This window comes from Euphorbia lathyris, chromosome 10 (genome assembly GCF_963576675.1).
Source record: "Euphorbia lathyris chromosome 10, ddEupLath1.1, whole genome shotgun sequence".
Lineage (NCBI taxonomy): Eukaryota > Viridiplantae > Streptophyta > Magnoliopsida > Malpighiales > Euphorbiaceae > Euphorbia > Euphorbia lathyris.
The window spans coordinates 15,996,773-16,008,729 of NC_088919.1; the positions used below are offsets into that span (position 1 = coordinate 15,996,773).

Below are 11,957 nucleotides of genomic sequence, written 5' to 3' on the forward strand. Positions count from 1 at the left end.
ACCACAGAATCCTCTTCTAAAATCTCCTCCTCCATCATAGGTTCATCATCAACCACCCCCAACACCTTATCCCTCCAAGAGAATTTTCCCACTCCATTGCCCGAATTGGAATAATCTACCAGGTTAGGTTTAGAACAAGACACAGCCACAACATCCTTAGCATCCTTAGGACCCAAGGGCACCACCAGAATTTTTGCCAAGACAGCCTCCGAGCCTGCCGGCACCGCCCCGGCAGCATTGTCCTCTCCCTCACTCACACCCGGTCCCTTCCCACCAGGCCCCCCCGCGGGAATACAAATAGCCGCAGCAGGGGAAACCTGCGCGCCAAGGGTGGGGCGCCTCACCACCACACTCCCAGAATTGGATCCGAAGGCAAGGCCCCCCGCAACAGGAGCAAGAGCCCCGAAGGAGATCGCACCGCACAACCCCCCTTCCCCTACACCAAACGCCGAAGACCCGGAAGGTCGCTCCCGGCCTTGATCCAATCCGTAGTTTCCTACACCCACCAAGCGCCCCGCCGGATCCGGCATCCCACCCCATCACAAGCCGGCCGGATCCGCTCCCACGATCTTTCCCTCATACGATCGCCGCTCCTCCGCCTTTCTCGCGACAGATCCGACGAGCAGCCATCCCCAACCTCCAGGCCACCCTCACGCAGACTCGCCGAACACCTAGCAGGGTCCTCCCTTAACCCGTCCGCCAACGGATCCTCCTCCAGCGCCTTCCCCTCCGCCAGATCCAGCAAGACCCGCGCCGATCCGCCGCCTACATCCCCCATCCCCGCAGCCGCCTTCGACGATTTAGGTTTTGCCATAGAGAGAGAGATTCCTATCTTTTGGAAATATTACTTATAAGTTTCATATTTGTGTCGTGTTGTTAGTTATATATATACTTGGGTATTTTTGAAAAACACGTAAGTGTTTAATTTGGCAGAAGGTGTTGAAATGAGTTTAAAAATGTAAAAGGGATTTGCATTGGGTTAGTTTTGTAAAATTCCTCTTTTAAAAAGTACTAAACGACATACAATCTATGTCGTTTTATTCAGGTTTCTGGAGCTAAAACCCTAATCCTCTACGGAGGAAAACTTAATACCCGCTCGCTCCTCTCTGGGTGGATTCCACTGCCAGCAACATCAATGGCGATGTCAAAACCTTCAAAGCCTTCGAAACACGGCGCCGGTGAGAGCAACAACCTGGAGCTCTTGAAATCCGACGTAGCTTCGTTTGCTTCCACTCTTGGTCTTTCTTCTCTTCCTAGCTCTGGTTTCAATGATGTCGATTTTCGAAAATCTGGTACTCTCAAGAACCCAAAACCCTCAAAACCAAAAACCCTTAGTAATGCTGAAGGCAGCAATAACAGTGAAAAGCCCAACAAAATCCAGTTCGATAAGAGGTCGCAGAAATCCCAGAATTTCAACAACAGGGATAAGAACTCTAACAGACATGAGAAGAATTCAAAATTTGATCAAAATCCCAATAAAAAACCAGTACCAAAGCCTCCAGTTTTATCACTTGATGAAAATGAGAAAACCAACAACAATACAACATTATTTAATAAGTACAAGAACCTGCCGAAGCTACCTTTAGTAAAGGCTAGTACTTTGGGCATGTGGCATGTGGATGCGATGGAGTTTGAGAAAAAAGTATTTGGTGAAGGGAAGAGCAAGTTGGATTTAAAGATGGGTACGGAGGAATGGAAGCTTGTGGTAGAGAAGAAAAAACAGTTAGGGGAGAGATTGATGTGGCAGTATGCTCAAGATTATGAGCAAAGTAGAGGGAAGAGTGGAGATATTAAGATGCTGGTAGCTACCCAGAGGTCTGGTACAGCTGCTGATAAGGTGTCTGCTTTTTCTGTGCTTGTAGGGGATAATTGCGTTGCCAATTTGAGGTCACTTGATGCACTGTTAGGTATGGAATGTTTTTTTTTTTTTTTTTTGGGTGCATTTTGCTTTTGTATTTGTAGATGGCTAATTTAGTTTGAAATGTTTGTATGGAATATTTAGGTTGAAGCGTGCATAGTGAATATAGCCCTAGATTTCGAGGTTGAACCATTAGTACGTGTTATGTTCGAAATTCTGGTTTACTTAGCAATGGTGATTTTTAGTTGATAACGTTATGGGTTTTAGTTATGGTGCTATGTTTGAAATTCTGGTTTAGTTAGCAATGGTGATTTTTAGTTGATAAAATTATGGGTTTAAGTTATGGTGAAATGTTACTTCCTTCATTTCGACTTGGACAATATAGAAACCTCAAGCCAAGCTGTTAACTGTTAACTTTTGAAGCTGCTTATGGCTTATTTAGAAGATTAAAAAGAAAAAAACAAGAATAGCTCAATGATTACTTGTTCTGATCTTGGAGGATTGTATAAAAAGGTCTACTTTTATCAAAACTCTTGAGTAAAGTTTGCTGTTAGATAGCTCAATGATTACTGATTACTGATTACTAACCATTCTTTGATACAAAACTTGCAAAGCACACAGGAGTCCTTGAAGTTGCGCAAACTAGGTTAAAATGCCAATCTATATACATGGTAAAAGAAGGTTTTCAGTTAAAGCATTTTGCTTTTCAGGCTCTTACTTCTTTGTATTTACGGATGCCATAGACAGTGGTCATTCCCTGAATTTGAGGATATCCCCTAGTTTGCTCATTGTGTCCAAGCATGACATTCCAGAAAGCTAGCTTTTATGTCTAGGGTTAGTCACTATCTGAAACCTATTGTCCGTGTAGACGAGGTTGCTAATAAGAAATTTTGGATGTCTTTCTGACATGAGAACAGTTTCTTAAACTAGCTTTATCTACTTTGTTTGAGGCCTCTAATATACCTATTCTGTGGGAAAGGAGGACAGGATAACCTAGCTGTCTTGTTTTGGATTTTTTCTCTTTTCTAAATGGATGGAAATGAGATCAGAGGAATTGGGATTCCCCTCTATCCCATACGAAAAGATAATTTGGTTTTGGGAGGGGGAAGGCCAACGCATCTAGCTTTTTTTTTTCGATATTCTTTTAGGTATAATCTTTACCTTGCAGTCATTTTGGTTGCTTTTCTCGTAGCCATATAATGTATTTTTATAGTTTGGTTGGATTAGTTATATAACTAATTCCAAATTTTACTGGATTGTTGTTAAAGAAACATCATTTACTCATTACTGTATTAAAAATACTTATATTTTATTGATTGAATCAAATGCATTGCATGTGTTGTTTTTGTCTATATCCTGACAGCGGACGCAAATGATTTTTGTTGTAGGAATGGTAACATCAAAAGTAGGAAAGCGCCATGCTTTAACTGGATTTGAAGCACTTAAAGAACTTTTTATTTCAAGGTTGTCATTTGTTAATTGTTATACTTCCTATTTTCATCATATGCTTCTTGTATCTCTTGCATTTTTGGATGTTAAAAGCTATTCTGCATAGTTTCTCAAGGGAATATATTCTTATCAATAATTTTCATATTATTGGTATCTGCTGCTAAATAGTGTTGGGTACTTTCTTCTTGTGCTATTTTATGCACTATTAGTAAGTATTCCCTCTCATGACTAATGGCCACACTTTGAGCATGAGAAGCTTAACCTTCTAGTTTGATATGATGATATGTTCATCTCATACAACATCAAACTATAATAAGGGAGCCTTTCATTCTCGTTTAGGTAGTTCATGGTTTTATAAAATTTGTGAACATACTCAATATTTCTCTTTTTTTTTTTTGCTTCATATTATATAGTATCCTTTAAGATGTACTATTCGTCTTGTATATAACCAGTATGCTGCCTGATCGGAAGCTGAAGACCCTTTTGCAACAGCCTGTAGATACTCTTCCTGAGACAAAAGATGGTTATTCTCTTCTACTCTTCTGGTATTGGGAGGATTGCTTGAAGACAAGGTAAGGCTTTTTAACTCTCTGATTAATTAATCACTATTGGCATCCTTCTTTTGTCCGTTCATGCCTTGAGTTTGATTACAAGTTTGCAGTACCTGATGAAGTCATTTAGCCATTCACATTGCACATTCCGTTTGATTAGTTTATCATACATGATATATGCGTCATCAGTAGTGTCCATATACCATTCCTAACTGTGTTCTCAAAGTAGCAACCGCAACTTATTTAGTATCACATGATACTAGTACACATGCATATTTTGGTAATCCAAATTTTTTGATGTATTTTTTTTTTATTGACTTTTGTAGTCTAATAGCTTACAAATCAAATTGAAACAAGTGCAACTTTTGCTTGTTATGTTGTATGGTCATAAGTGAAGTGAATCTTATTACTTCCACAATTGGATGTATTAAAAAAGCAAAGCAGGGTGCTTATTGCACTAAAGGATGGTGGATACCATTTCATTGGCATCTTACTATCAAAATACACTGCTGTATCAAAGAAAAATTCTGTTGCTATTAGATTGAATCGTGAAAGACAGTGTTTTGAGATCAAAGAACTTGATTTATTTGGAACATTTGGGTATAGAAGAACTGAAAGTTCGAATAGAACTTGTAACTTGCCTATCCCAATGACTAGTGTCTTTTCTCAGTTCTTTCTGTTTTTAATTTCAGTTCTTTGTGGGATTTAATTTTGTGGTTAAGCTTAGAATTCAAATTCAAATTATGAAAAGGTAGGAAGTGTGTTATACTTATGAAAAATATTTGGCCTGCTATGGTTGAAAATATTATATGGTCCGTTTAATATGGCAACTGTTGTTTCTTGAACTGCTATCAATGTGGTGACTGTTACTTGCTTGACTGCTTTCTACTTCACATCACAGGTTAATTCTACTGGATTTATCTTGCCTTATATCTTCAAATTTATAGTCTTATCTGGATATTGATAACATATTTTAGGTATGAACGTTTTGTTTTTGCGCTTGAGGAAGCATCAAGAGATATGCTACCTATACTGAAAGACAAGGCATTGAAGGTTAGTTTTCCATTCACTCTCCCCCTCTCCATATATATATATGTTGCATGAAAACTTTGATCTTAAGAAGTGTTGCATGTTTCTGAAAATGTTTTGGAAACCGCTCTCGGAAATTTGTATAAAATGTTTCGGGTCACACGTGTGATTTAAAAAAATTGGAAAGTCGTTTTGTAGGATGCAATGTGTTTTCAGAAGTGGATCACTGCTAATCACATGTTCAGTAAATCCTTATTATTTTCTAGATCATCTTCTATAGGCTTTTAAAATGAAAAATCTTTGTTTTCTCTTTATTATGTGAATTGAATGTACTTTTTTTAATGTGTGTGTATATATATATATACGTAGACATGCATTCTTATAAGTTTAAAAATTGATAGTTATATCCATATATTTTTATATTTGCATGTTTTCTCACGTTTTTGTTTTCTATGTGTATATATGTGTGTTTGTGAGTGTGTGTATATATATGCATGTATGTATGTATCTTTCAATCTGTGTGATCTTGTATTACTATTAGTCAATCACAAATTTATGCATCAGCACACATTATCTATGGTTTTCCATTTAATCCCCACCAACCAAGTAATTTAGTCAAACTTGATGGGACATGATGAAACCATCTCCGTCACCACTCAATTTGTCCTCAAGGGTTCCAGTTCCAATTTATGTGTGCTCTGCTCTCACACCTTAATGTGAATCTTTACACATCTATTTTAGATGTAACATCCTCATGACTGCTTTCCCATTTTATGAATGTGTTGTTGTTTATTCACTTCCTAATATTTGCTCTATCCAAATATATTTTCATTAAGTCTATGTGAAGTGAGAATTTCAATGTTTGATGCGAAGTTAATCAGTTGATGGTTCCGATTTTAGACCATGTATGCCCTGTTGAAAAGCAAATCCGAGCAGGAGCGCAGATTGCTCACTGGTCTTGTCAACAAAGTAAGTTACTTTTGCTCTTTGGCCTTCTGAAATATTGAATTCCCTACTTTGGTTTGCTCTGAAGTGATTTTAGTTAACAACTTAACATGATCCTTCAAAGTTGATATTTTGATTATTTGCAGCTTGGTGATCCTCAAAATAGGGGTGCTTCCAATGCTGACTTTCACTTGTCAAACCTTTTGTCTGATCACCCAAATATGAAGGTTCATTTTTTTTTTTTATTTATTTTTTCCTTTTTTTTTTTTAATATATATCTTATGTTGATTACCTTTGGCCATTTCTTTGGACAGGCTGTGGTGATTAACGAAGTGGACACTCTCCTTTTTCGACCTCATTTGGGACTAAGAGCAAAGTACCATGCTGTATGTCTTGATCATACCTTTTCATGTTAGCAAACAATCTTGACAGTAATCGTAGAAGTAGAATCCTTTTTTCTTCTTGTTTTTGTGTTTTTTGTCTCACTTCCGTTGATTCTAAAATTATTTTTATGTCCAGAGGAACTGCATTTTTGTCCAGACTGGTTTATAGTTGCACTATAGCAAGGCCTTGCTAGTTCATTGATGATAAAATTCAAATATAACAGTAGGATTAATTTAGTCTTCAAACCTCTTGGTTGCTTAGGTTTATCTGATTACAGGCAGTAAGTTTAATGTCTGACCATGAAACCATTGAGTGTCTATGGTCTTCCAATAAATTTCTGTTCCAGTTTTCTCTTTGGGAGTAGAAATCTGGAACAAGCTTATGTTGTGATATATGTGTGCATATATCAAATCATTCAAGTGAGTTGAACACAAAGTATTTTTGTTATTCTGATTATCAAGCTCACATAAAATGCAATGTGTTGATTCCGAGCTTCTCTTGCCATGTATGGACTAATTAATCTTATTTGATTATATTGTTGATCCAAAACAGTCTACTGCCTATAGACTTATTATGTTTCCCTTGTACCCTTGCAGGTTAACTTTTTGAGTCAAATTCGTCTAAGTCTTAAAGGAGATGGACCAGCAGTGGCAAAACGTTTAATAGACGTGTACTTTGCACTCTTTAAGGTACCAATGACCAATGAATACAAATTTTACTTCGCTCTACATTTTCTTCATGGATGACGAGTTTTCTGTACCTTATTTCTTTAGATAATTGAAATCCTATTTGCTAAAAGTTTAGATCTTACTAGCCAATTTGATTGCATTGATAAAATTGTACCACTGCTTTTGAGTTCTGAGATAATAATCTCGTTGAAAAACCAAAACAATTTTTAAATCGCAATTGCAGGTGCTAATTACCGAGGCTGAAAGCACTCGAGGGAAGCAAAGAAGTGGCAAAGGAGAAAATAGAAAGGCTTCCGATCCACCCAAGGAGCATAAAATGGAAAATTCATCAGAATCTCATGTTGAATTAGATTCACGACTTCTATCAGCTCTTTTAACTGTAAGCATAAAGTACTCCCTTTTTGGATTGAAAGCTATTGAGTTTTGAGAGGTTGAATCAAATTAGTTCACTTGACTGATTTTCCTACCATTGTAGTTCAAGCTACATGCTTTTAAAACCTTGCTTTAGTAATCATGATTGCATTTCTGTGGCCATTTTCAGGGAGTTAACAGAGCATTTCCGTTTGTTTCAAGCACCGAGGCTGATGATATCATTGAGGTCCAAACACCAATGCTTTTCCGATTGGTAAGCTCATGTTCTTTATGTTATGCAGTGCCAAAGAAAAATTGTGATAGGCATTACAATAATCATGGAACAATTTTGTTGATCTTTAAATTTGATTATGCAGGTTCATTCAATTAACTTTAATGTAGGAGTTCAGGCATTGATGCTTCTTGATAAAATCTCGTCTAAGAACCAAATTGTCAGTGACCGATTCTACCGTGCTTTGTATGCAAAGCTCCTAGATCCTGCTGCCATGAATTCTTCCAAGGCAAGTCTATTTGAACTATGCTTTCAACTTTGGGGATCTGTATTTCCTGTGCTTAAATATATGCTGATAAAATTATCTGTTTTAGAAAACGAGTTATGCCAATATTTTGTGCATAGCCTTAAATATCATGCTCCATCTTTATTATGGAGGAATGTAGGTTCAACTATTTCGGTGGCTTTTTAAAGCATGAACTAGTTTTAATGAAACAGGGGATTTTGTTCTTCATTTATTTTTTATGGGACTTGAGGTATGTTTTGTAGTGTTTTGTACCAGAGATTTTCAAAATTCCAATTTATTGAGCTTTGCTTTTATGCGATGTTTGACAATTTAATTACCTTCTCATTGGGGTTCTTGTTGGCTAAGATGGGATATCTAGACAAAAGTATTCTCTGGTTCTCCAAGAAATATAATGTTTGGCAGCGCAACATCATTGAAATTCTATCTCAACTTTCCTTATTATGAAATTTGATAACTGTAGATTTTCTTCGTAAGCTAGCCTATGCTTTTCGTAGCAATAAGAGTCATGTCTAGTTCACAGTCATCTTAATAAAATCTGTCATTTGAATATATTTCTCTTTATATGGTTTATTATTCAGGTAGAGATGTTTATTGCACTTGTTTTGCGTGCAATGAAAAGTGATGTAAATTTGAAGCGTGTTACTGCCTTCTCGAAGCGCCTATTGCAGGTTAGTAACCTGTGCATCTTTATTAGATGATGTTACCTGGTTTCGTTTTGGCCAGCTAAGCAAGTGCCTTCTGTTTAAAACCACTTAAAATGATGCCTACCTGTATTAGGTCAATCTTCCTGAATGAAATTTAGCTTTCTCATTTCTGTACTTGTTCAGATCTTTGGGGCAATTCATACTACTGGATTGATTAAGATTTTTTGTAACTAGGTTTATTGGAATTAATGAGATTTTTAGCAGTTATGGTTATTGGAATTGAGAAGTTTGCTTAGGCATTATTATCATTATTGGAATTGTGAGGACTTGTGCTATTATCAAGAAAAGGACAGTGACTTTCTTCTATTAGTATTAAGGCTTCATCTAATTTCAAGTCTGGATATCTAATCTATATCTATCTATGTTAAGTAATGTTGGAGCTTCATGTCTGGAAATCCAACAAAGGGTAGAAGATCTTCCTCGCTCCGAAAATCTAATATGTTATTTGAGTTTCTATTTCTCTAACATGGTAAAGCAGTTATCTATCTTCTATCTTCCAACATGTACCCATCTACATTTTCAAAAATAGTTTGAGGTGTACTTGTTTTTTTTGATAATTTCATCCGATTACTCGGTTCGAGACTCGTCAGACGCCCTTTAGGTGGATCCTCTTCCAATTAAAGTTTTCTGCATACACTGGTACTCTAACTCGAGATCTCTGGCTTAAGCGGCTTGAGTCCCTTAACTACTCAAGCTGACCTTGATCGGTGTTTGTGTTGTACTTGTTTAGTTGCAGCAAATATTGCAAATGACCACATGAGGCATTAATATACGATTGCAAGGTGGATTTTCCTTTTAACTAATTGAATGATTATGCAGTTTGAATGATGTTACCAAATTAGATTGGTGTAAGCCCTCTTTAAATAGGGACTTGTATTTTTACGTTGGCAAAGCTGGGAGAGATTTACTGTAGAACTTTCTTGGACAGGTTTCTCTTCAGCAGCCTCCTCAACTGGCCTGTGGATGCCTATTTCTCCTCTCTGAAGTTCTCAAAGCAAGGCCCCCTTTATGGTAATACTGGTTTTGTTTGGGACATGCTGTTCTCTATGTTCCTCCCTTTACGGGTTAATGGACTTCAACACATTTATAATAAAATAAAAACTATCTTTCAACGTGCAGGAACATGGTTATGCAGAATGAGTTGGCGGATGATGACCTTGAACATTTTGAAGATATAGTAGAAGAAGAAACTGATGTTAAGCCTCACGCAGAAGCAAAAGTAGAAACTGATCTTAAATTTGTTCAAAGTAGTGACAAGGCTAATCCTGAAAATAATTCCTCAGAAAGTGAAGATGATTCTCCTGCTCCTAGCTCTGAGGATAATAGTGAAGATGATTCTGATGAAGCAGAAGCAGATGAGTTTCTCACAGAAGAATTAACTGAAGTTGCTCCAAAAGAAATCCAAGCATCCCAGCCTCAAATATCCTCTGGAGGTTCTTCCCTCCCTGGAGGATATGATCCACGACATAGGGAGCCTTCTTATTGGTATGTCGGTTTCAATCAAAACTTTTTTTTAGGGGTGGTGGTGTGGTGAAAGTTACTAGTTTACTAATTTGAAGAGAATAAAAGGAAGTAGAACAAAACTTTATCATTTTCTTTGAAGAAAGCTAGTAGCTTTGGATTAGCAGTTCATTTTTCATTCGAGTTTCTGATAGATGTCAAATATCGTCTTTCTGGATATACAGTAATGCAGATCATTCAAGCTGGTGGGAACTGCAAGTACTTGCTTCTCATGTGCACCCATCTGTTGCTACAATGGCTGGGACAATTCTATCTGGAGCCCATATTGTTTATAATGGTAACCCATTAAATGATCTATCGCTTACTGCTTTTCTAGACAAGTTAATGGAGAAAAAACCAAGGCAGACCACATGGCATGGTGGTTCCCAAATCGAACCAGCCAAGAAGGTCAGCTTGAGCTTTTATAATAATTTTTATTGCCTCCTATTTTTGTATGCATTTTAGAGGCAAAACAATATTTTTGGCTAGTGCGTTGCCAAATTTTGACTTTCAACCCCTGGAGTTTGAGTTGGTGAATTTAGCCCCTGAGCTTAGATTTTTTTGCTAAAATGTTTTCGTAATGGACCGCGCTGTTACACTTGTAACGTCACTCTGTGAACTGTGTTTACATGAAGAATATCAAAGTTCTGTCCATTAAGGAGTTTACTTCTGGGAAGCCAAACGTGACAGTGTCCATTAAATGGTACATTTGAACAAAAAACAAAGTTTAGAGAGTAAATCTCACCAAATTAGTTCAGGGTCGAAAGCCAACATTTTGTCGGGGGTGGGCAAAAAATATTGTTTTGTTCGGCTTTTAGATGTGAAAGTCACAGATTTCTGCTCTGCTGTATTCGAAACATTATATATATATAAACCAAATCGTCAACCCTGCTATTATTGCTGACTGATTTCATTTTTGTTCAGCTTGACATGAACAATCAGTTAATTGGATCAGAGATTCTCTCATTGGCTGAAGAGGATGTGCCTCCTGAAGATCTTGTTTTCCACAAATTTTATGCGAATAAAATGAGCAGTTCAAAGCCAAAGAAGAAGAAAAAGAAGGCTGTTGAAGACGAGGCAGCGCAAGAAATTTTCGATGTGGGTGACGGTGGTGAAGAAGTTGGAGTTGACGAGAGTGACAACGAAGAGATTGAGAATATGTTAGATTCTGCTGATTTTTCTTTTGAAGCTGATGGAGAATATAATTATGATGATTTAGACCAAGTTGCAAAGGAAGACGATGATGACTTGATCGGCAATACAAGTGATGTGGAGATGGATGATGATTTAGAAGGCATTGATGATGGCGGCGAAACCGATGAAGATGGTGTTGCTGTCGATATTGGGGACATAGATGATGCTAGTGATGAAGAGGATATAATTGATGACAAGAAAAGAAAACGGAAGTCTGGGAATAAGGCGGGTGCCTCACCATTTGCAAGTCTTGAAGACTATGAACACCTGTTAAATGAAAATGAAGAAAGTGGTAAGAAAAAGCGAAAATCCAGAAAGAAGAACGAAAAAGAAGAAAGCGGTAAGAAAAAGCAGCGAAACTCAGAAAAGAAGAATGAAAGTGAAGAAAGTGGTAAGAAAAAGCGAAGATCAGGAAAGAAGAGAAAAACATCCGAGTGAGTCTGTACTAAAAAATGTTGTCTAGGCAGTCAGTCTAGTTATACAGATTAGATTCAGCACGTCTACTGCTCGGTGATTTTGGTTGAGCAACCGGCAGCACGTCCACTGCTTGGTTCAGTGACTGTCCGGCAGCGCGCCAAGAGAAGAAGTGTTAATACAAGGTAAACTTCACTTGTTTTAGCATTAAATAGCTTGAAATGAAAGGAGAATCTGAAAAGTATATCATTATTTTTTTTTATAAACCAGCAATTAATTGTTTTATTATATATTTGTAGTTTGATTTGACCATTCTGTCATATTATGAAACTTGTTAATGTTTTTCTTAG

At 37.2% G+C, this 11,957-nt stretch overlaps 1 protein-coding gene across 1 annotated transcript; it reads left to right on the forward strand.

Moving 5' to 3' along the window:
• Positions 1-1,074: 1,074 nt before the first annotated feature.
• LOC136208694 (protein SLOW WALKER 2) lies at positions 1,075-11,957 on the forward strand. The gene is made up of 16 exons (XM_065999804.1): positions 1,075-1,907; positions 3,247-3,322; positions 3,760-3,879; positions 4,836-4,911; positions 5,788-5,856; positions 5,979-6,059; positions 6,147-6,218; positions 6,813-6,905; positions 7,129-7,284; positions 7,447-7,530; positions 7,634-7,781; positions 8,378-8,463; positions 9,428-9,510; positions 9,619-9,984; positions 10,185-10,407; positions 10,924-11,957. Exons 1-16 carry the CDS (start codon positions 1,136-1,138, stop codon positions 11,629-11,631), a joined length of 3,213 nt encoding a protein of 1,070 aa, XP_065855876.1. The 5' UTR covers positions 1,075-1,135; the 3' UTR covers positions 11,632-11,957.

What these genes read in the sequence shown, in the direction of transcription:
- LOC136208694 (XM_065999804.1), top strand. Translation starts at nt 1,136, where the DNA reads ATGGCGATGTCAAAACCTTCAAAGCCTTCGAAACACGGCGCCGGTGAG. An exon ending in TGAAAGACAAGGCATTGAAG is followed by an intron (nt 4,912 to 5,787) that starts GTTAGTTTTCCA and finishes TTCCGATTTTAG; the next exon opens with ACCATGTATGCCCTGTTGAA. An exon ending in CACCAATGCTTTTCCGATTG is followed by an intron (nt 7,531 to 7,633) that starts GTAAGCTCATGT and finishes TTGATTATGCAG; the next exon opens with GTTCATTCAATTAACTTTAA.